Source organism: Corvus kubaryi, unplaced genomic scaffold (assembly GCF_017639235.1).
Source record: "Corvus kubaryi isolate FWS band 111438036 unplaced genomic scaffold, C.kubaryi_AGA036_p1.0 39846, whole genome shotgun sequence".
In the NCBI taxonomy this organism is placed as follows: Eukaryota; Metazoa; Chordata; class Aves; order Passeriformes; family Corvidae; genus Corvus; species Corvus kubaryi.
The window spans coordinates 1-21,009 of NW_024581212.1; the positions used below are offsets into that span (position 1 = coordinate 1).

At 50.8% G+C, this 21,009-nt stretch overlaps 2 protein-coding genes across 8 annotated transcripts; one reads left to right on the top strand and one right to left on the bottom strand.

The window, feature by feature from the left end:
* The first annotated feature begins 42 nt into the window (after positions 1 to 42).
* LOC121672164 (ataxin-1-like) lies at positions 43 to 6,718 on the top strand. The gene has a single exon (XM_042044707.1). The coding sequence runs from the start codon at positions 202 to 204 to the stop codon at positions 2,266 to 2,268; it is 2,067 nt and encodes a 688-aa protein (XP_041900641.1). The 5' UTR covers positions 43 to 201; the 3' UTR covers positions 2,269 to 6,718.
* A 1,817-nt stretch (positions 6,719 to 8,535) lies between these two features.
* Positions 8,536 to 20,931, bottom strand: LOC121672166 (zinc finger protein 821). Of its 7 annotated transcripts, XM_042044709.1 has the most exons (9): positions 20,832 to 20,931; positions 20,493 to 20,645; positions 19,307 to 19,398; positions 17,185 to 17,334; positions 12,432 to 15,846; positions 11,854 to 11,996; positions 11,213 to 11,317; positions 10,162 to 10,328; positions 8,536 to 9,452 (listed from the first exon to the last, which is right to left on the bottom strand). In XM_042044709.1, the coding sequence occupies exons 5-9, from the start codon at positions 12,607 to 12,609 to the stop codon at positions 8,798 to 8,800; spliced, it is 1,248 nt and encodes a 415-aa protein (XP_041900643.1). In that variant the 5' UTR covers positions 12,610 to 15,846; positions 17,185 to 17,334; positions 19,307 to 19,398; positions 20,493 to 20,645; positions 20,832 to 20,931; the 3' UTR covers positions 8,536 to 8,797. The 7 variants fall into 7 exon arrangements, with proteins under 7 accessions (XP_041900643.1, XP_041900649.1, XP_041900644.1 ...); XM_042044715.1 differs by lacking the exon at positions 17,185 to 17,334 and having other exon boundaries at positions 12,432 to 12,557; XM_042044710.1 differs by lacking the exons at positions 20,493 to 20,645; positions 20,832 to 20,931 and adding an exon at positions 20,275 to 20,486 and having other exon boundaries at positions 17,185 to 17,268.
* Positions 20,932 to 21,009: the final 78 nt, after the last annotated feature.

A 21,009-nucleotide genomic window follows, 5' to 3' on the forward strand; every position in this document is an offset into this window, starting at 1 on the left:
GGCCATCGCCGTGCCCGTTCCCGGAGCCGGGGCTTGGGCCGCCCCCCGTTCCCGAGGCCGGGACTCATGGCTCCCTCTGTTCCTGGCACAGGTGAGGCGGCGGCCGGCGGCGCGGATCCAGGAGCCCGCGCGTGGCAGCCCCAGTGGGTGCCCCCATGAACGAGCGTCGCGGCCGGGGCTGCCGGGACACCGCGGGGCGCCATGAGAGCGGGCCACGAGCGGAGCCAGGAGTGTCTCCCGCCAAAGAAGCGGGAACTTGCCGCCGCCAACACTGGCACCGAGGCGGGACGGGCGGGGGGAGCCCAGGGCTCGGGCGAGGGCCCCGAGTGGGCCCGCACGGCCGGGCCGGCTCCCGCCGCACCGCGCTACGGTCCCGGCGAGGCCCCCGAGGCGGCGGCAGGGCTGACGGTGGACCAGTACGGGATGCTCTACAAAGTGGCAGCACCGCCTGCCACCTTCTCCCCCACGGGCCTGCACCCCGTGGTGAACGTGAGCCCCCTGCCCCCTGCCTTCAACGTGACCTCGCCCATCATCCAGCACCCGGGGGTGCCCTTCCCCTCCATCCACTATGCACAGATCCCTTCGGCCTCCCTGCAGCTCATCGGTTCCCACTACACAGTGCCCTATGCCGTCCCTCCTGCCTTCCTGCCTAGTCCTCTCCTGTCTCCCTCTACCAACCTCACCGCCCCCCATGTCCCCCACTTTGTGCCATATGCCTCCCTGTTCACAGAAGAAGCTGCTCCTTCCCCCCAGACTACCTCTCCCACCCACAGCTTCAACAAGTCCACCTCTGCAGCCTCTCCTGGGCAGATGCAGCACCATGCTGCGCCTCAGCCGCTGGACATGGCACCGGGGAGAATTCCTGTTTATTATCAGATGTCCCGCCTCCCACCAGGGTATTCAGCCTATGAGGCACCTGTAGCAGGTGGGAGCCCAGAGTCTCCTCAGCACCACAGTCAGCTGAGCTCAGAGGTGGCTGCGGCCAATGGTGGGCAGAGACCCCTGGAGCAAAGCGTGGCCAGTAGGCCCAGCGAGGCCGTGGACTCTGCCAGCAGTGCAGCTGAGGACTGTCTGCCCCCAGGGGCTGCAGCAGGATGTATGGGCGACGGACAGTTCCTTCCAGGTTACCAGATGCTGGGAAGAGAGATATCTGTGCCTACTCACAGGAGCACCCCAGATGCTGATCTGGAGGTTCAGAGGGTAGTGGGGGTGTTGGCGGCTCAGGATTATCATGTTCTGGCAGCCCAGAGGAAAGATGACCCAAGCCCTTTGAACCTTTGCCATAATATTCCTGATGGGCAGGGAGACATGCCGAGGAACACCACAGACAGGGCTGCAGCTGGGAACAGCCAGTCCCAGAGCCCATGTGGAATGTCCCCTGAAGAGACTGTTAGACAGAGACAGTTAACCAAAGGAATGGTGATAGCCAACGGCAAGCCAGTCCTTGTTCCCGTTGGATCTGAGCCTGTCAGGTCTTCCACTTCAGAAGCCCTGGTGAGGGAGAGCCCAGATGCACAGGCTCGAGGAAATGTGCTTGAAAAGGAGCTGGCCCATTTGCAGCCACCCAGCTCCTCACAACTGCCCTCTCACTTCATGAAAGGAGCCATCATCCAGCTGGCGACAGGAGAGCTCAAGCGGGTGGAGGACCTGCAGACTCAAGACTTTGTTCGCAGTGCGGAGGTGAGTGGAGGCCTGAAGATCGACTCCAGCACTGTGGTGGATATTCAGGAAAGCCAGTGGCCTGGGCTTGTCACACTGCATTTTGTGGTTGGGGAGCAACAAAGTAAAGTGAGCATTGATGTGCCCCCAGAGCATCCCTTCTTTGTGTACGGCCAGGGCTGGTCCTCCTGCAGCCCAGGGAGGACTGCTCAGCTCTTTGCTTTGCCTTGTCACAGGCTGCAAGTGGGGGATGTCTGCATATCAATCAGTTTACAGAGCATGAATGGCAACTCTGCTTCTCAGGCCAACTCCCCTCTCACAGATCAGCTGGTGTCTGCTAGGGAGAGACTGGAACGAACAGCTCAGGGGCCCAGAGAGCCATCTGACAGAGCTGCTGAAAGGAAGAGCCACACAGATAGAGCCAACATGGTCCAGAGCTCTCACGCAGAATCCTCTCAGCCTGAGGCTGGCAGTCTGTACAGTTTGGCCACAGGCTTCCAAAGATACAGCGTGCAGGCAGAGGAGCCTCGGCCCTCTCTGCTCCGTCCCTCTTTCATTCCCCAGGAGGTCAAGCTGTCTATTGAAGGGCGTTCGAATGCAGGGAAATGATCCCTTGGAGGTGTGAGCTAGGGCGGCCACAGCAGGTGAGCCTCACCATCAGGTGGAGGAATTGCACAGACTCTGTCATAGGCTCACCAGCAAAGTCTGCTCTCTGCCTTGCAGGAATGGCTCCATTCCAGTTCCATGGCTGACCAGTTCCTCCTGGGGAGTCAGGAGGGCTCCAGTGCCTCAGGGAGCAGCAACAGGCTAGCTGGGGTGGGGAGCAGGGATGTGCTCATGAGTGTGTGATGAGAGCATTCCAGAGGCCAGAGGCTGGGGCATTCTCCCACCTCCTGGGATAACTGACTCCCTGCGGGGCAGGGGCCGAGCATTTGGGGCAGGTAGAGAGACGAGGAGGGCAGACTTGGCTTAAGGTAGCAGATAAAATTGCTGAAGATTTTATTCCTCCTTTCTCATGATGGGAAGAGATGGGTCCCCACTGGAGTTTGGGGGCTATTCTCCCAGTATCCCCTTTCTTTACACATGCACTTTAAAAGGACCGTTCACCGATGGAGCTCTCAAGGGCAGGATGGAGGTGCTTCTCTGGTGGTTCTGGGTAATGTCTCTTCCACTGAATCCAACTGCTCTTTCTTCTTGCAAAGAATGTACAGATTTGAATGAATCACAGAAATTCAAGAGGAAGGACCAAAAGGGTGGGTTTGGGTGTAGGTGAATAGGGAACTTGAGCACTTGGGATGGGACACAAGTTGGGATGGGAGATGTCTGTTTCCTGCTATAAAGTCTACTTAGTTGTTTGCCACCAAATCAAATCTTCCCATGTTAGTAACTTTCAAGAAAACACCTCCTGGGCTGATAGCTTTTGCAGAGGCTTAACCTAGGGATGAATGGGGTTGGATTTTTTTTGTTTGGTTGAATTTTTGTTTGGGGTATTTTATTGGTTTGGGTTTTTTTAAAATATGGAACAAAATACATTCAGCATTCTCTAGGGAAGGATGAAAACATCCTTCTTCTGTGAGAAGACCGATGCTATTTTGTAGTTAAGTCAGAAAAATATTCCAGATGGCTAATCCTTCCCTGCAGGCAGTTTCCTGAATAAGCTCTAGACAAGAGACAAATGTTTGTGCACGTGCAGGCAAGGTACAAAGTTTGTGCTAAGTACAGTTCTATGATTAGTGTAGGGACTCTAAAAATATCACAGTGTCACAGGGCATTTTGGGGTGGTCTTGTGTTAGTTTTTCTGATGCTTCTCTTTGGAGTTCCTCTGTAAAACAATGTGGTAAAATCAAGAGTAGTCTTTTTCATGGTGAGATTTAATACAATTGTGTATGAATACCTCATTGTGGTGATAATGCTCTATTGAATGAAGGCTCCTATAGTTACACTAATCTGCCCTCTTTGACGGTGTGTTATGACTCCATCTCTAATTGCTCAGCCAGGATAAAGAATAGTCACTGTCCTGGTGAGAAAACAGTTTTCACTGACTTAACCTGGGTTAGGTATTCCTTGTGTTCAGGTGCCCATCTCTGTCATAGGACCAGGCTTTGGAGAGGGCCTTTCTTAGTGTGCAGGGTCCTGATGTTCAGCATGCTGTTTCTGTCTCTCTGCTCTCATCTTCCTGAAATTTGTCAGATGTGCCTGACTCTTGGGGCACCACTCCTCTCTGTCACAGAATGGTGTGTGTCAGCACCTCTCCTTGCAGTGGTGCTGTCTCAGGGCTGTTCTGCACTCCCCAGGAGTGTGTCCTGTAACTGGTTGGCTTCTGCTGACTGTGCAAGGGACGCATGCTCTGCATGTGTATTGGGCAAGTTAGTCTCCAGAATGTCCCTTCCATCCTGGCCTCAGTCCTGTTTTCCTAGCACATTGCTAGCCATTTCTGTTGCCTTTAAAATGCCTGCACCAGGACAGGCCTTAGGTGAGATATGTGCTAACCATGCCTTCAGTGTTTGTGCCTCACAGGGTTCTCCAGAATGAGGATGCTGCCTGTATCACGTGTAGCTTCTCCCAAATGACACACTACTTCTGGTTTCATCAGCTGCATTTGGGATGTGTGAAGTTACGGTGATGCTGTTGTGGGAAGATTCTGCCTTCTCAGGTGCAGCAGCTGTGGGAACAGATGCTGTTTTCATGGCTCCATTTGTCAGTGAAGGGTCCACCTGGGCCTCTTCATCCCCTTGAGGTGTCACAGCTCCTGCTGACTGGACTCTCCTACATAAAACTCTCGATTAATGCTGGTAATTAGTACTTAATGCTCAGGATATCTGAGGTGTCTGGGGCCAAAGGCAGGAGGCAGAGGAGCCCAGGTTCTCATGCCTGTTCTTTGCACAGTGCATGCAAAGGAATTCAGGGCTGTGACAGGCACTTGAGAAAGGGATCTTGCATACATATGGCATGTGAATGTAGAGGGGCTGGTTACACCATAGAGGCAATGTCTGAGCAGCTGAGAGTGCAGAGCCCCTTGTGTGTCTCTGAACACAGGAGTCTGTCTTAGAGTGAGGGTTTGGAGAGCTTGCCTTATACCATGTGTGTTACTGTAACTCCTCGATCTCAGCTGCACTGTCGGAATGGGCAGTACTGACAAATGAGGCAAGATGCTGTGTGGCTTAAATAGCTTTGTACTGTAGGCAGCTGAAGGGCTGTGAAGGTGCTCGCCCTGTTGTTTACCTGGCTGCTGACCTGGACTTTGGCTTGCTGCACCTCTGTTGAGTGCAGTCCTGAGCTCTGTGGAACAGGCCAGGGTGAACTGGACCTTAGTGCTTTTACCCAGGCTCCTGTCAGTCCCAGTGTTGTGGATGTTTCAGCTGCCAGCTCTTCCCTGGAAGCAGTGGTTTGAAGCACAGCTCATGATAGGGGACTGAGGTGAAGAATCTGTGTGTCTGGCTGCTTGCCCCAAAGGGTGGGCAGGAGGGGGCCACTGGCAATTCTCCAGCCCAGCTCAGCAGTGCTAGTGTTGCTGGAACCTGTCCTTACTGGGCAGGGCTATATGGCTTAGCACCATAGTGATGGTTGTACTGAGTACTGAGGCTCTCCTGGGACAGGGAGTGTGTGAGACAGGCTCTGCTGCAGGGAGAAATGCTGTGAATGAGCCCATGGAGGAGTCTTTCAATTCTTAGGTTTACAGGGAAAGGAGGAGATAAAGCCAGGAAGACATTTCAGAGTGGGATGGTTACCTGGGCTTTTCTGGTGGCAGAGATGTGACAGACTTCTCAGAGAAATATACCATGTTCCTGCTGCTGTTGTGAAGGGTAGGAGAGCTGCAGTCTGTCCTGCCTGTAGGAGGAGGTCTCCTGGCCCTAATCTTATCCAGCTCATGCTCTGTAGCAGGAGTCTGTGGGATGCAATAATGGCTGGCTGTAGCCATCTGTCCCATCCCATGGAACATGGCTGGGGTTAGCTGTGCAGCGGAGCCAAGCCTGTCTCTGGGCCTGTGCATTCACAGCAATGAGCGCTCATCACTACCAGACTATGCAGAGGAAGCTCTGTCTGGAAGGGAAGGAAGCTGCAGAGGCCCCTCTGCCTTCCCCTTCCAGCTGCTGAGCAGCTTTTTATATTGCACTTTTCACATTAAGTGTCCCTGTCCCCACCCCACACTTGAAGTCACTTTGTCCTGTAGAGAACTAACAATCCCTGTTACTCAGAAAATATTGTAAAAGAAACTACAGCAGCTGGAGTAGCCCAAATGCTAGTTCCTGCCCGCAGCAGCACACGTGCCTTTCCCCACCGTCACTCACAAATGCTCCTTGTCTTTCAAGCTGTGCTAGAGCCTGACACTTTGCAGAAGCTGCTAAGATGGCTACAAATACACAGTCTGTACAGTTTGGCCCAGGGTGTTCCACATATAGTTTAAAATGCTGATGGTCCAGGCCCTTCCATGCCTTCACACCTGTCCATCAAGGACAGAATTGCCCCTAAGGTCCTTCCAGGCTGCTGCCGTCCACCCTGCCAACACGCCCCTGCACACTCCAGTTGTTTCTGGCTTTCATGGCACCTTAGCGCCGGGGAGGGTCTGCTCAGAGAGAGAGAGAGAGAGAGAGAGAGGGAGAGAGAGGCATGGGGGAGCTGGCTGGGCTGGCCTGAGGCAGAGAGATGTTTGTAGATAAGTGCTGACCCCTCACTATAACCCCCAGTATATGGCTGTATTAACATGTAACCGATGCAGTGTATCTAAAGCCTTAGAACTAGTCAGGTGCTCCCCTCCAACTTTGTCCCTGCCACTTTCCTTCTACCTGATCTTTAACAAAGCATTAATAATTCTAAGGATAATCTCTATTTTGTTGTGCTTTTTTTGTAACTGTTTTAAATAAATCAATTTGTACTGTATATTTGTACTTTGGTGAGATCCTTTTTCCTGTTTTACCATTCTAAGTCTGTATTTGCCTACAAACAGATTGTATTTTTATTGTTAATGCTTTTATGAATATTGCATTTAACTTGTTGACTCTGTAAACACAGTATATATCTATATACATATATATATCTATATATAAACCAATAGCTTTTCCTTTGGTGTTTGAGACTTTTTGCTTGTCTGCAGTATCAGTGGTCATTAGCATGTGGCTTCTCTGGATTTACACAGTGATGGGGAGACTCATGTCAAGGGCAAGATACATGGTGACAGATGGATTATAAGTCCTAAATCTGTGTTTTCAGATGCTTCTGTGTTATGTGATCTCTCCTGAACCCCTTGGAATAAGGTATCAGTGACGCTACAGGGGAAGTTCCAGCTGCAGGTTGCAGAGTAAAGGTACATCTCAGCTGGGCAAGCAAAACACGAGGTAGAGCAAAAGCAGATATTGCCAGAAGCAAACTGTGGGTTTGAGTATGAAAACAAACAGAGGTAAGGATAACAGTGAGAGATCAGAGAACAAAGGACGATATGAACAAAGGAACATGGAACTGAACAGCTTCTTTACAGTGCCTTTTCCCAAAGAGAGAGAAGCGGGGATGGGTGTCAGTTCTACAGGGTGAATGAATGTCATGTTGAAACAACTTTTCTCCAGGGAGGAAACTAGATGTTGCAGTGGCAGGTGGAGAAAACTGTAGCATCCCCTCGGCTGGCTGTGAGAGTGATTCATTATTGCCAGAAAAATGCAACGTAATGCATTTGGAAGGTAACTATTTTAACTAGGGTTTTAAGGGACTGCAATCAAAAGTTTTTCAAACTGAAAAATGAGGAGGAAATGAGGGTTTTAAGTAGTCAAAAGGTTTTGCTTCTTGTTTTAACTTTGCTCTTCTGATCTCAAGTAGCAGTCTTGTGGTTACCACTTCTGACTTAAAGAGAAACAGCCATCAGAGAGAAGACAGTACTTCCCAAGGTGTTTGAACCACCGTATGACTCTAGAACTTAATTGGAAATGCTGTGGAGGTAATAGGGGCTTTCAGGCTACAAAACACAGAAGTGTGGCACACTGGCTTTTGGTGGGCTGATGTCTGAAAACCACGAAATTACACCATGCATTTTCAGGTGCTCATTCTTAAAGAAACCAAATAATGGCGAGTGTACCACTTCTTTATCCTGCCATGAGTCCTTCTGTGCCACTGCTTTTTGCCTTTTGCAGTTTAAAGATGCCTAGATATAATTTCCATAGCTGCACAGTTTTAATAGTGATTTCTATTAGCAATGGGAACCTTCTCCTGGAGGCACAGGCTACAATCACATTTTGCCTCCAGTACGTCTGCGTTGCTCTTGCACTGGGGACTCCAGCACTGGACACAGGTCTCCAGATGTGGCCTCACCAGTGCTGAATAAAGGGAAAAGCAAACCCATAGAGTCCTAGAAACTGACCTACTCTATTATTTACCATTCAATCAACTCTTTCACTTGCAAACCTGAAATGCTGGTTTAAGTGCAAATTAACTTGTAAGTAAAGCAACAAACTTGTTTGCTATTTGCTTACCTTGGCCAGCCTTTCTTTCACTGTTTTTATGGGGTATCTTAAAACAGGACCTCAGGTTCCTTAGTTTTTCCATGGATGCTACTGCAACTAAGTATGTCATAACAATGTTTAAAAAAAGGGTGTGCACAGGCATTTCCAGAAAGACATCCTCCTTTGTTTCTTTTTTATGGGCACAAACTGCAAAGGATTACTCCTGGAGGAGTTGTGGACTATCAGTCTTCAGCTCTGTAATTCATGCTGCAGTAAACAAGATCCTTTTTTACTGAGGTGGGTTTCTACAGCTTCCTGCCCAGTCTGAGGCATGCTCAAACCATTCTGTTCAGCCCCTTGGAATTGGAACCTACAGCAGAACTACAGCAGCCTAGACCTATTTACAGGGCAAGGGCTCAAAAACAGGACAAAGCACAAAGAAGGGGACTAATACATGTGAACATTAATTTATTTTCCTTCTGTCACAGGCTGTGACTTGGCCCCCAGAGCAGACTGTATCCTCAGAATCTGCTCCCACCAGAGCTGCTTTGGCAGGCATCTCTCAGCCCTGTTCGCCTCCTGGGTTCAGAGGAAAACCAAAACCACGTGTCAGGAAGGGTCAGGCAGGGACCCACAGCAGCCTCCTGAGTGTGGAAGCCTGCTAGTGCACATGTGGCAGGTGCAGCAAAGGCAGCACAGTTCTTGGCTGTGGTTTAGTGCAATGCACTGTTGCTCTGCTCCTCAAAGGTCATTTTGCCCAGCAGCTGGCTCTCCAGCTCCACATTGCTCACTGGCAGCTGGAAAAAGTTCATCTCAGCTGCCAAAGCGGCCATGGCAGAGGGATCCTGGCCAAACTGTGCCCGGAGCATCATATCCATCTTCTCCAGGCGCCGCTTGAGCCTCTTGGCCTCACGCTCCCGGATGAGCCGGGCTTGTCGCTTCTCGGGGGTCTCGTTTGCGCGTTTCAGGCGCATGGCTTCCCGGTCCCTCTGCAGCCGCCGCGCCCGCTGCTCGTCTGTCTCCTGCATGCGCTGCAGCCGCTTGGCTTCCCGATCCCGCATGCGCCTCACTTCCCGCTCCTCAGGTGTCTCGTTGTCCCGCCGGCTCTTCTTAGCTGTGCGCTCCCGCTCCAGGCGCTGCAACCGCACTTCCAGGGGCTCGTTCTGGCGCCGCAGGGCCCACTTGCGCATGCCGGGGGTCTGTGCCTCAAGCAGCTTACGGTACGCAGCGCAGTTGTTGCATACCAGGAGGATGCCCGCAGGATACACAGGGGTGCAAAAGGCAACATCCTTGCCCTCAGCACTGGAGGGGCCCTGGCTCTGTGGTGCCGGCAGCCGATCTGCACTGAGCACCTCTGGCAGCTTCTCACTGCAAAGCAGGATGAACAGAATCAGAGGCTTGGTGCTGTGGGCAGAGTCCCCATCTCATGGGCTGCCATGAACAATGCTCCCACTACAGCCCGTGGCAGAGGCCTCTGCTAAATCATTTGCCCACAGATACGTCTGAGTATCTCAAATTAAGCACTATCCTATCCAGGGTAGGAAGTGGATTAGCCCGGAGCAGTATCTGGGTTGGAAGAGTGCAAGAGTGGGAATAAACCAGCAGGCCGCTCCTCCCCATCATCTCTGAATTTCTCCTTTTAGCCCCATTCCACTGGTCAGTAGATAATCTCCCCCTAGGCAGGACACAAAAAAAGAACATTTTGGTCTCTGCCTGTAGTCCTGCTCCGGGCGTGATGAACACATCTGGATAGTGCAGCCATACTCCAATGGATTGGTGGGCAAGGGGAAGGGTGGATTCTTCTCCAGAGACTGGAGCCCACAGTGCTTTCTGCACTTCTCTAGCTCTGCACAGTGCTAAGAAAGACCCTTTTACCAGCACAGCCTGCAGACGTCTTGGCAGGGGATGCAGAGCTGCAGACAGGAAGGGATCAAGAGGATCTCACTCACTGGGGGTGTTATGCACTGTCCTACAGGCCTCAGTGGGTCCAGTGCCACCACTTCTGAGTCATTCATGGCAACCCACCTAATCTTTAATGTGGTGCCCTAGCCCACTCACTGGCCAGGGTGACCCTGACCTGTTGAAGGTGGCGTGGCTGGTGAAGCGTGCTCCACAAACTGCACAATTGGACAGCTGGTCCTCTGAGTGGATCAGGAGATGTCTCCCAAGGGATCCTGGGGAGCTGAGGGCTCTGCCACACACAGGACACAGGTAGCTCTTGGCACTCACCACCGCTCCAGTGTGCTGCAAAACAACCACTTAGGTGGTAGTTACACATTGCCCAGCTCCCTGCCCAGCCCAAGGCATGCTCAAACCATTCTGTTCAGCCTCTTGGAATAGGAACCTTTTACTGCTAAATCTCTATCTGCCAGCTTTTAGACCAAGCTCAAGACAAGAAATTTGGTGTGTCACAGGTCAAACAAGGAGGAAACCCTTTATGGCTCAACTCCAGTGCAGGAGAAAAGATTAAGGCCAAAACACTTGGATTGTAAGACCTGACCCTTGTTTTCGAAAATGCACTCCAGGAGCTGCTGGTGCAGGACAAAGCATGACTCAATTAACAGCAAGGCAGGATGCTGGTGAGGAAGCACTTAGATGGAGACAACTGGTACAGGTAAGTGGCCAATTCAGTTCTGCTTCATTCCTTCTGCTACAGACTTTGGTGTGCTATGAAGAGAGCACTGACAACAAAACCTAAGATTTTACCACAGATTTCTTGCAAAACTGGAATAATTTTGATGAAGAACAGCTATTCTGAAGTGTAATTACAAGAACTGTAATGAAGTATAAAATAAATGATCAGGAGGAAGGTTTCTTATCTCACTGAATGACGTAAAAATTGCTTTCATGTTTAATTTGAAGGAACTGTCTGGTTTTAGCCTGAAATACTTGCAGAGACAGCCTTGGCACAGAGTTGTGTTTTCCAGATCTGTAGACCAGGGCCTTGCTAATTCTTTCCCCCGGCCACCCTCTGGACACAGTTTACAGCTGTAAACTTCAGTCACATCCTAGCTAGAAGTTCAGTTCTGTGGTTGCAAAGACCAGAACCAAGTTACTCTGTGCTTTGAGTTGTTTCTGGATTTGAGGCTTCAGGCCAGAGACACTCCACAGTTTGGAACTATCCCTACCTGGTACACATGTGCAATGAGTTGATCTCTGCTTCCACACTCCAGCTGGCAGAGGGGGCATTGTGACAGTCCCAGCATGGGGTCAGCGTTCAAACTCTCAGGCACCTACATGTGGGAACAGCCACGTTGGTGTAAGGCACACAGACCCCCCGCAGCCACACCGCCCCTTCCTTAGCTCCTCCCAATGCTGCCAGCAGATCGAGCGCCCAGTCCTGCCAGGGCTGGTTTGGGTTCTTGACATCTGAAAGAAACCTCCTTCTGTAGCCTCTGAGCAAAACTCCTGCATCTCACAGAAAGGAGGCAGAAGCCTCATGGCTTCACTTGCACCCAGGTTCTTGCCAGCACAGTGGCTCTAGAAGGCAGGGCCTGTTCTGTGGCAAGGGGAAGCCGATTGGAGAATGGCACCAGAACCAAGGGAAGGGGAAGCACTCTGCAAACATCTTGGCCAGTGTGTGCCTGCTGTCTCCTGTTCCAGGCAGCCAAAAAGCTCTTCATACCCTTTCCTCCTGCCAGGAGACATTGTTTGGAGGAGGTGGGAGGGAGAGAAAGATAAAGAAACATGATGGGGAGAGGAAGTGTTTAGACAGTACCCTTCTCTCTCCCTGGAGGCTATGGTGAGTGCAGAGCCAGTACACACTTGCCTCATTTTCTCTCATCAGTGGAGTTCTGGCCACAGGTCGTTCTGCATTTTCTAATTCCTTCTTCACTTTCACCATTGAGCCATCTTCCTCGGACGTATGGGAAGAAACTTCATCCTGAGTGGTTTCCTCATCATCGCTGCCACCTGAAATGTGCAGAACAGTTATACCAAGTGTCAGGGTCCTGACAGCACTCACAGGCCTTAACTGTCCTGACCAGCATTACAAGGGGCCTCTACCCACCCCCTCCAACTAGGGGTTCCATTTAAACTCAGTCTAGGGCACTTGAGTCCCTGGGCATGGCCCCTTACACTGCCTTGTTTGACAATTGCCAGACCTGCTGCTGTTTCCACCTTGCTCTGGTGAAATGGGACTGGGTCCCATGGCATTGTCCAGTCTGTGCTGTGCTGGTCTGGTCCTTAGGACAAAGTCCTGCACTGGAGCAAAGGGCTAACCTGGAGGAGGAGCTGGGTAAGACAGTCCTCGGAGGATGCACACACACTATGCAGCCCTCAGCCTCACCCCTTTCCAGAGTCTCCCCAGTCTACTACCTTGCTGTTATTGGAAGGGGCAGAACTCACTGCTGCTGGAGTCAGGGTCTTGCAGTGGACGAATTGTTGGCCTTTGGTCCCCAAGAGCTCCAGGAAAGCTGTTTTTCATCATGGCTTGGCGGGCTTGCTCCTCCAGCCCTGCAAAGACTTGCTCCCCTGGCAGCCACAAGGACAAAGAGTCAGACTGGTGCTGTTCCATTGCTTCCATCACCAAGGCTTGCCAAAAATACAACAGGCATGGGGCTGCTCACCTGCACTGTGCAGAACCTCTGGAGTCACCTCTTGGAAAGCACTTAGGTCACTTCTCTGCTTGCCTACCCTGCCACACCAGCCTCTGGCACCTGCTGGTATGAGTCCAATGCCTGGGTGTAGAAGAGTCTCACTAGTGGCAATGGGCAACACTGGGCTGCTGTCTGCATACTACATATATGCCACTCCAGCCACAGAATACCTGTGACCCCATATATCTGCCATAAATAGCCAGGTGGCTTTTGCTGCTGCCAAGCTATCCACCAATATCCTGCAGCACAGTTCAGGGTGGGAGGAAGCCCCTGGGGACTATGACAGTATCCCAGACCAGGGATAGTACTGTATAGCTCTTCTAAATTATTAAGTCTTATTCCCAGCTGTAGCAAGCATTTTGCACAAAAATAGCGCCTCCCTAAGTGCCTGGTACCTCACCTGTCCTCCACAGTGATATCAAAACTAGAGGTTGCCCTTGGCATGCTCTGTCACCCTCTTCTGTCCCAGGAGGGATGAGGACAAGCTGCCCTTACAGAAGGTGTCTATGCTCAGAGCTGGTGTTCTCCCGTGTATATGATGGATAGAAAACTACCTTGCCTTGTGCAGGAATGGCTCTTGCTAAAATAAATCTCATTGGCACTTCATGTGCTCAAAACAGAAGTGTAAGGGAATGAACCCACAGAGCTGAGATGCATGTTTAGGACAAAACATTTTGTTTTGTTAAAAGCAGTGACCACTAGCACCTCAACTCAATAGGAGATGGCAAACACCTTGGAAGAAAGTAGTTATTTGTGCTCTGAATGAAAACTTCTTACAGCAATCCCTGCTCAAAGAAGTTTTGGTTCCAGAGAATAACAATGAAAGGCAACCATTCATTTTCATATAAAAGCAAACAAATTGTTCCAGGGGTAGTTGTGATTTACCTTTTCCAGTGGATGAGCTGGGAGGCCTAGGAAAGGTGCTGAAGTTCCCAGCAGGCTGGCTTTTGGGTTGCATTTATCAACTGATTCATAAGTGCTCAAGAACCATTCAAAGCACAAATGTGAAAATGCCAAGGAAAACGCAGTGCATTTTTCACATAAAATCAAGACATAGCTTTCAGAAGATAATGTTACCTTTTAGCACAGGGCCACAGCTGGCACCAGTATAACCAGGAAACTGAATTCCCAAGAGAGAGCACCAGTCCTGTTACAAGGACAGGTACATTCCCACATGCTGAACTGTTCCAGCCAGTGTTGCTCCATGTTCCCACTCACACTGCCTTCCTGGGGCTCACCTTGCAATTTTGGCAGGGCTTTAAAAAGCCGTAATTTTTGGAAGGTTCCAAAGGCCTTCAGAAGTTTCAAGGAGACTGTGGGAGAAGAATTTTACTTCCCAATGTCCCCATGGAGGTTTCCAAAAGCATTTGAAGGCTTTTATCATTCTGTTTCAGAAATGTGAGAAAGGGTTCTGTACAGAAGATTTGAGAACACAATCCATGTGCCTGAGGAGAGGTGCTGAGGAGCACCAAGTCTATTTGTCATTGAAAGCAGCAGGGACCATCATGACTGCTGTGACACCCTTTCAGAAGTCATTCCAGCACTGAATGGTTTTCGTGACTTGGAGTGCTGTTTTTATGTCTGGACGACAGCCTCACATTGGTGGGACTGAGACACAGACTGTATGAGCAGCAGACACCACAGAATTCCAGTGCCCTCTCCAAGTAGCAGAAACCCACAAACCACCAGGATAAAAGTCCATAGACCAAAAAAGCATTGCAAGAGAAAGAGAAAGCATGGTGAAATGAGGAAACCTGCAGAACACAGGACAGATGTAAAACTACGGTGGGAGATGTGCTGCTACCTTTGACAGAGTTCCAAAGCAGAATTCCCAAATGCCACTTAGGCTGCTCGTGGAAGCAATTACATGTTTGTTTTCTTCCCCCTTTTCCCTTTCAGACAGATTACACACCCACTGAGCAGCAGCCTGGAGCCCAAAGGCAGGGCAGGACACAGACAGTCCGCAGGATTTAAGAGCTGAGATCTTTATCTGAGGTGACAGAGGAAGGAACTCCTCACATTAGGAACACTGCCATCAGTCACAGTAACTGAGAGCAATTGTGTGTGCCTCTAGCCTCTGTATAACACCCCCAGAGCCCAGTGAGCATTGACTCAGCACAGTGCAGAGAACAACCAGTTTACAGCCAGCAATGCAATCTGTTAACCAAACCCGTGCTGTTAGCAGGTGACGTCCTGTGCATCCTCCACAGCCTGTATCTAAAAGCATCACGGGACTGGGAAAGGCAAACATGTAAAAATACTGTCTCCCACTTGTACAAAATTTCTTATATATTGTAATAGTGTACAAAAGAACTTAAGAAAGAGTGTCCTGATTATCTACTGATGGACTAAGTCCTACTTTGATGAAGCTTTAGAGCTTTAATGTTTGATAGGTCCAGGGTTATACTTTTGATGTTTCTGCACAGACATGCTCACAAACAGACACACCCCCACCTCCACCCCACTTTGGGTATGCTTCCATTCATTTAAAAGGGGAGTTAAGACAGGCAACAGCTTTAGGATCACTGCCATAAGTAAGAGATGTTACGCTCAATAGTGAACTCACAGACTCTTCTCCAGAAGTTTCTTTATTAAATACAAAAAGGGCTGCAGGCTGACCACAACACCAAAACAAGTCACTGTAGTTGTTTACAAACAGCTAGAGATGTAGGACAAGAGAAATCACACAAATGCCTCTGCTTTGTATTCCATTCTCCTCTCCATACTGCTGTGAATGAGTGGGATGCCAAGTGAGCAGTGGTGGAGGTAGGGGACAGCCCTGTGGCACTGTGTAACACAGACAGGCATGACTGCTAGGGTCTGCTGAGGTATCAGCCCTGAGCCCTTGCCTTCTTGAACTGTATGAATGCAGGATAACTCTCAGGTGTTCTGGAAAATAAACACAGAAACAAACAACTCCCACCCCAAAATCCACAAAACAAAATCCAAAAGAACTGCATCATTCCCCTGCCTTCCTTCCTAAACAGAAAGGTCTCTCAGAGATGAGTCAGTTTATTCCCTCCTTGTACATCAATTAAAAGTCCCTGTTCATGTAGGTCTTCTCTGTGTTCCTGGACCTGAAATTTGCATGTCTTTCCACCACTGTGGATCTATTCCACCTGCCCCATGGCTATTCTGGGTTGTCCACACTGCTGTAGTGGTTACTGAAATGAAAAACAACACAATTGAAAGGGTTAACAATGGCAGTCCACGGAGCCCTTCAGAACCAAGGGATTTGATGCAAGTAACATTTCTGCTCGGTTGTGAATGCTGGGTGCTATTTCTTGCAAGATACTGTCCCTTCAAAATCAGTAGAATCCAAGGAACACCAAAGAGCACAGAACATGTGTGTGTTAGAGAGAGAGGGAAGGAAATAGAGGATTAATGGGATATTGGAACCATGATAAATAGAGCTCAGAAGCAGGAATTAATCTAACAAAAGCTCTTCTCCAGAGTTCTAAAATAAGCATCAGTTGCAGAGGGCACAGCAATAGAAAGCAAAGCAGCTTGTGGACAGCAGGGAGAGAGAAGTGCATGCTAATACCTGCAACAAATTTTGGCAAGCACAAAGACAGCAAGTGGTCCATGACTGATGGGGTGACAGCGCAGTAACAGATGAATGCAAGAATAGATGAATTGCTTAGAGAGTTTTTAAACTTTTATGCTGCATACTCTGGGGAGAAAATAAAGACCAAATTGAATCAATTAAGGTATCCCCACACAAACAATCTAACTGTATTTTATTTTTCAACAAGTATATTCCACTATTACTGTTCTGTTTGTGAGCACTTTGTCAGGTGTGTTCTTCATGTACCACATGGTAAAACAAAATTATATTCTTAAGAGCCTTATATGTGCTGCAGGGGAAATGACTACAATTAAAACTGTGGGACTTGCCATCATGCACAGTAAGACTTTTGTGATAAATTTTACCACAATTTTTATCATTGTTTAATTATTGTTTCAGTATTATTTTGAATTTCTTTACACATCAACTTCTATTTAAAACTGTTTTGACTTGTAACCATACAATCTCCTAGCTGATTGCTCCACTTGCCAAGCAAAGTGATTCTGTCCTAAGTGAGGGCAGCAAACCATGTTGTTGTGAGAGCAAGGTGAAATGAGGGTCATGCCAAGCCTGGAAAGTAATCCTGGAAAGAGGAGACACCAAGCAAGCCAGGGAGAGGAGATCGGCAGCTGTCACTTGCTCTAGTGAGTCCAAGAAGGAAGAGAAGATGGAGTGGCCATGCAAGGAAGAAGTAGGCACCATCCTCCCGTCAAATTTGTCCAGTCATATATGCACAATCGTATTTATGCAAATCGAAAAGGCACTTCCCCAGCCCCGTAGCCTGCCAAATCAGACCCCAGCTGCAGGCAACTGCATAAAAAGCTGCATACCTGCTGTCCCTTTCATTCCTCTCCTCCCAACCACTGCAGTCCCTGTGAAGAAGTCCCAGTAATATGTCTGCTATGTCTCAGCCTGACTCATTCTGCTGGCTCACCCCGTTCTTGGAGCCGATGCTCTCTCCGATTATCCTCGTCAGGGCACTGCACGGCATTTCTGGGCCCTCCAGACACACAGCAGGCTAGGTAAACAGAGAAGTCCCAACGATTTCGTGGCGTTCATCATAAGACAGACAAGATTTTCCATCCTAAGGTGAAGACATCACCATTGACAAGTTCTGGTATCTCTCGGTCCCTTTATTTTCTTGTAGTCCTACTTGCTGCTCTTGATGGCTCCTGCTGAATAGTTGCTCTGTAGCAACATACTGCGTGTAGAGGAGGTGAACTCCTCTCCATGGCATACCTGATGCTATAAGCTCATGCCCACCGGTAGCATGTTTGTCAGACAGCTTCCCTCGAAACCAAGACTGGAGATACAATCATTTGTATTGCAGACAAAAACGCAGTGTTCATTGTGAAAACAGTGCACAGCTGAATTTTGTGGTATGTAGAGTTTTATATATGATAGTACAAGCTTCTGAAGAACATAACCCTTATGCAGTGAAGTGCAGAAAAGCACCCAGCTAAACGCCATGAAAACTACCTGCACCATTAGAGCTGCTGTAGCCCTTGGTTTCCATCCTCAAGAGACCCCGACTCTGGCCCAAGGGAGACAGCTTAAGTGCATACCTGACATAAACCTGAGCTCAATGGCAGCAGTAATACCTGGGCACTCTCAGAAGCAGAAGTGTGTGGACACAAGGCACGTTACTGGCATCACAGGACAAAATACCAGACATACCAAATTTCTCTAAGAACGACAACTCCAAAGTCATTGATGTATTATCAAGCAAATTACACCTGTACTCTGCCCACTGTGGAACCCAGCAACCAGAAGCAGGAATCGGAGAGTACAAGCAATGCAGATGCCACAAGCCACACTCCTTGAGATCCTCACTCTGGCCAACAAGGACAGCTCAGTTGGCTCTCCCAAGCTGCCCAGCCAGTGGGGCTGCGAGTCCCAGACAGAGGCAGTTCTTGCCAGTGCACTCACCGACTGTGCTAGGTGTCAGCTCCAGCACAGAGTTTCCCCTAGCACAAAGAGCAGCATGCACAGATGCCTGTTGCGTACCTGCGCACAGAGGAAGCACACAAACACGCAGACATGCAAGCCAGCAGCACCAGCAGTGAGGCAGTGTTAGGGCTGCAGCACTCAGCTCTGTCTCATACTCCCGACAGCTACTGCAGCCAAAAAACCACAGGGCCCTCTCAGCAGCCTTGCTCTCAGAGGTCTACAGAAGTGGAAACTTGTTTTCCTAATTCCAGCCCAAATTCCCAGCATGCCTCTAGCCACAAACCTGAGTATGAACAAGGGCATAGCTTCAGGCCCCTCACCTTCCCTCTGCTGCCAAACAAAAGCTACGCATGTGCAGTTTCCCCTCTGCAAAACCTCCATCTATGTCTCCCAGCTCCACTGGTGCCTGGCTGTAGCCTGCCCACAAGAAGTGCTGATGTACAGCATCTTCAGCCCTTCCACTGTCAAACAAATGCTAAAAGTCTTGGCAATGCTGGAGAAACAGAGATCCATCTTACCACCTCAGCTCAAGAATGATCTGGCAGACAGCACTTGTTTGTCCTGTAAATGACTTGGCCACCACCCATTCCTTGACGGTAAAGAGCAAATGGCTTTATTTCATTATCTGGTAGGAAACTGAGATACAGTGAGCTTACGTAACACGCCCAAGGCCAGTCAGCTCAGTTTGTGGCAGCATGAAGATCAAAACCCAGGACTTGCTTGCTTTCAGCCAGCATGCTCCAACCACCTTGTCTAGAACTTCCTTTGCTACCCAAGGCAGGCCAGAGTCCCAAGTGCATTTTCTAGTATTCTGACTTGTACTTTTGACAGTGTGAATGCAAAGCCCAGCTACAGGCCCTGCACATACACACCCACCTTTACAACATTAGTTGTTTGTTCAAGCCTATCCCTGTCCTGCTATGCCAGGACACAGCCAGCTTCCCTGATGCAGAGAACTGAGTTTCTCTTCTTATGCACCTAAGACAAAACATGAGTAACCACCATTCCCCACAACCTGTCCCTTCCCATCATTCCACTCCTCCCCACCTCACTCCACAATCCAGCCACAGCAAGGGTCCCAGAATAGTGCGTAACATCATACTCACAGTGAACTTTGTTAGGAGTGGTCTGTTTCCGACGGGACATGTTTCCCTGACCTGGGAGCACAGAGTGTTCCTCCCCTCTGCAGAGGGCTCATCTGAGAAGAGAAGAGTCTGTCACACACTTCACTGAAACCTTCCAAGTCTCTGGCCAAGCTCAGCTGGCTGTCCCAGCGTCATTCCCCACCCTTCTGCCTATGGGGCTCGCTCTGCATCACCACAGCTGGATTCCAGGCCAGCGTCCAACACAATCCACAAGCATGTCACAAAGCACTGTGCATAGGCAGTCCTACCCAGTTCTCAGGCAAAGGTTTAAGCAATCCTGCCCCCTCCAAAAGATGAGTGTCCCCTTCAAAAATTACTGCAGCCTCAGTCCCAACACCCTTCTCCCTCCTGTCCATTCCTGCAGCCTAATAATCATCCTTGTTGAACTGGCAGAGGAACGTGGCACATCCAACAGTCCTCTTAGAGAGAGACAAAAGGAGGAGCTGAACCCATTTCCCACAAGACACATGGACACGGAGATCCCGTCAGCCTCCTCAGACAGACAAGCGCACGAATCTCATCAGCCCCTCGCCGACAGAGAGACACAGACATCCCATCAGCTTTCTCGGACAGACGGACAAAAGGATTCTGTCAGCCTCACACTGACAGACGGACAAAGGGATCCCATCAGCCTTCTCAGATGGACGCACACGAAGATCTCGACAACCTCCCCAGATAGCGGGATCCAGCCGGCAGTCCCAGCACACGGGAGACGGCAGGAAGGGACAAGGCCCGCAAGCGGCCGGACGTCTAGACAAAGGGATGCGGCTCCCCTGGCATCAGGACGGATGCGGGAACCCTGACCGGGCCCCCGAGGTCCTGGCCGGGCAGCCCTGACAGTCAGACCGGCCTCGGCAGCGGAGGTCCCGCCGCGAGACCCGGTTCGCCCCTCGCGGGCGGAAACCCCAGCCCGGCCCGGCCCGCCTTACCCGGTCCCGCCGCAGGCGCCGGGAGCCGCGGACAGACAAAGGGCAGCGGACAGACGGACGGGCAAGATGGCGGAGGACGCCGCCGGAGTGCGCGACGCGAGCACGGGCGCGGGCACGGGAGCCACGGCTCGGCACCGGGAGGGCACGGCACGTCACCGCTGTCACCGACTCGTCCGCAGACCTCGGGTGCCGGGTTTTCGTCAGCTGAAGCGTCTCACCTGTTTGCCATGGATCCAGCCCAGCGCGTGACTCCGGACCGTCCGAGGGAGCTCATCCGTGCCTGCAGCGGGGCTCGCCCGCCCCGGCCGCCTCTGCCGGCAGCTCACCGGGGAGCCCTCGTGCCGCCCCGGCTCACCAGAATCTCGCGTACCCTGCAAGGCCAAAATGCACGGGTTTAGTATTAACTTAGACCCACCGCGCGCGTTCTGAACTCACGCACCTGCTGAAGACGAACCGCCCCGCCCCGGGGGCTCGCGGCCGCTTCTCCTCGCGGGCCAGCGAGCGCCGTCGCCGCGGGATCAGCGGGCCCGCTTGGAACGCCCGCTGGGCCCGCTTACCCGGGGATTGTGGTACCGGGCCCAGGCCCGGGCTGCTCTTCGGTCCGACTCTCCTTCGCGGTGGCGCCAGCGTCGTGCGGCCCTCAGAGAACCGAGGGCACCCCGGCCCCGCTCACCGCCCACGGCCGGGTCACAGCACCAGGCGGAACGCCGCGTTACCGGAACGGCCGTGCCGGGG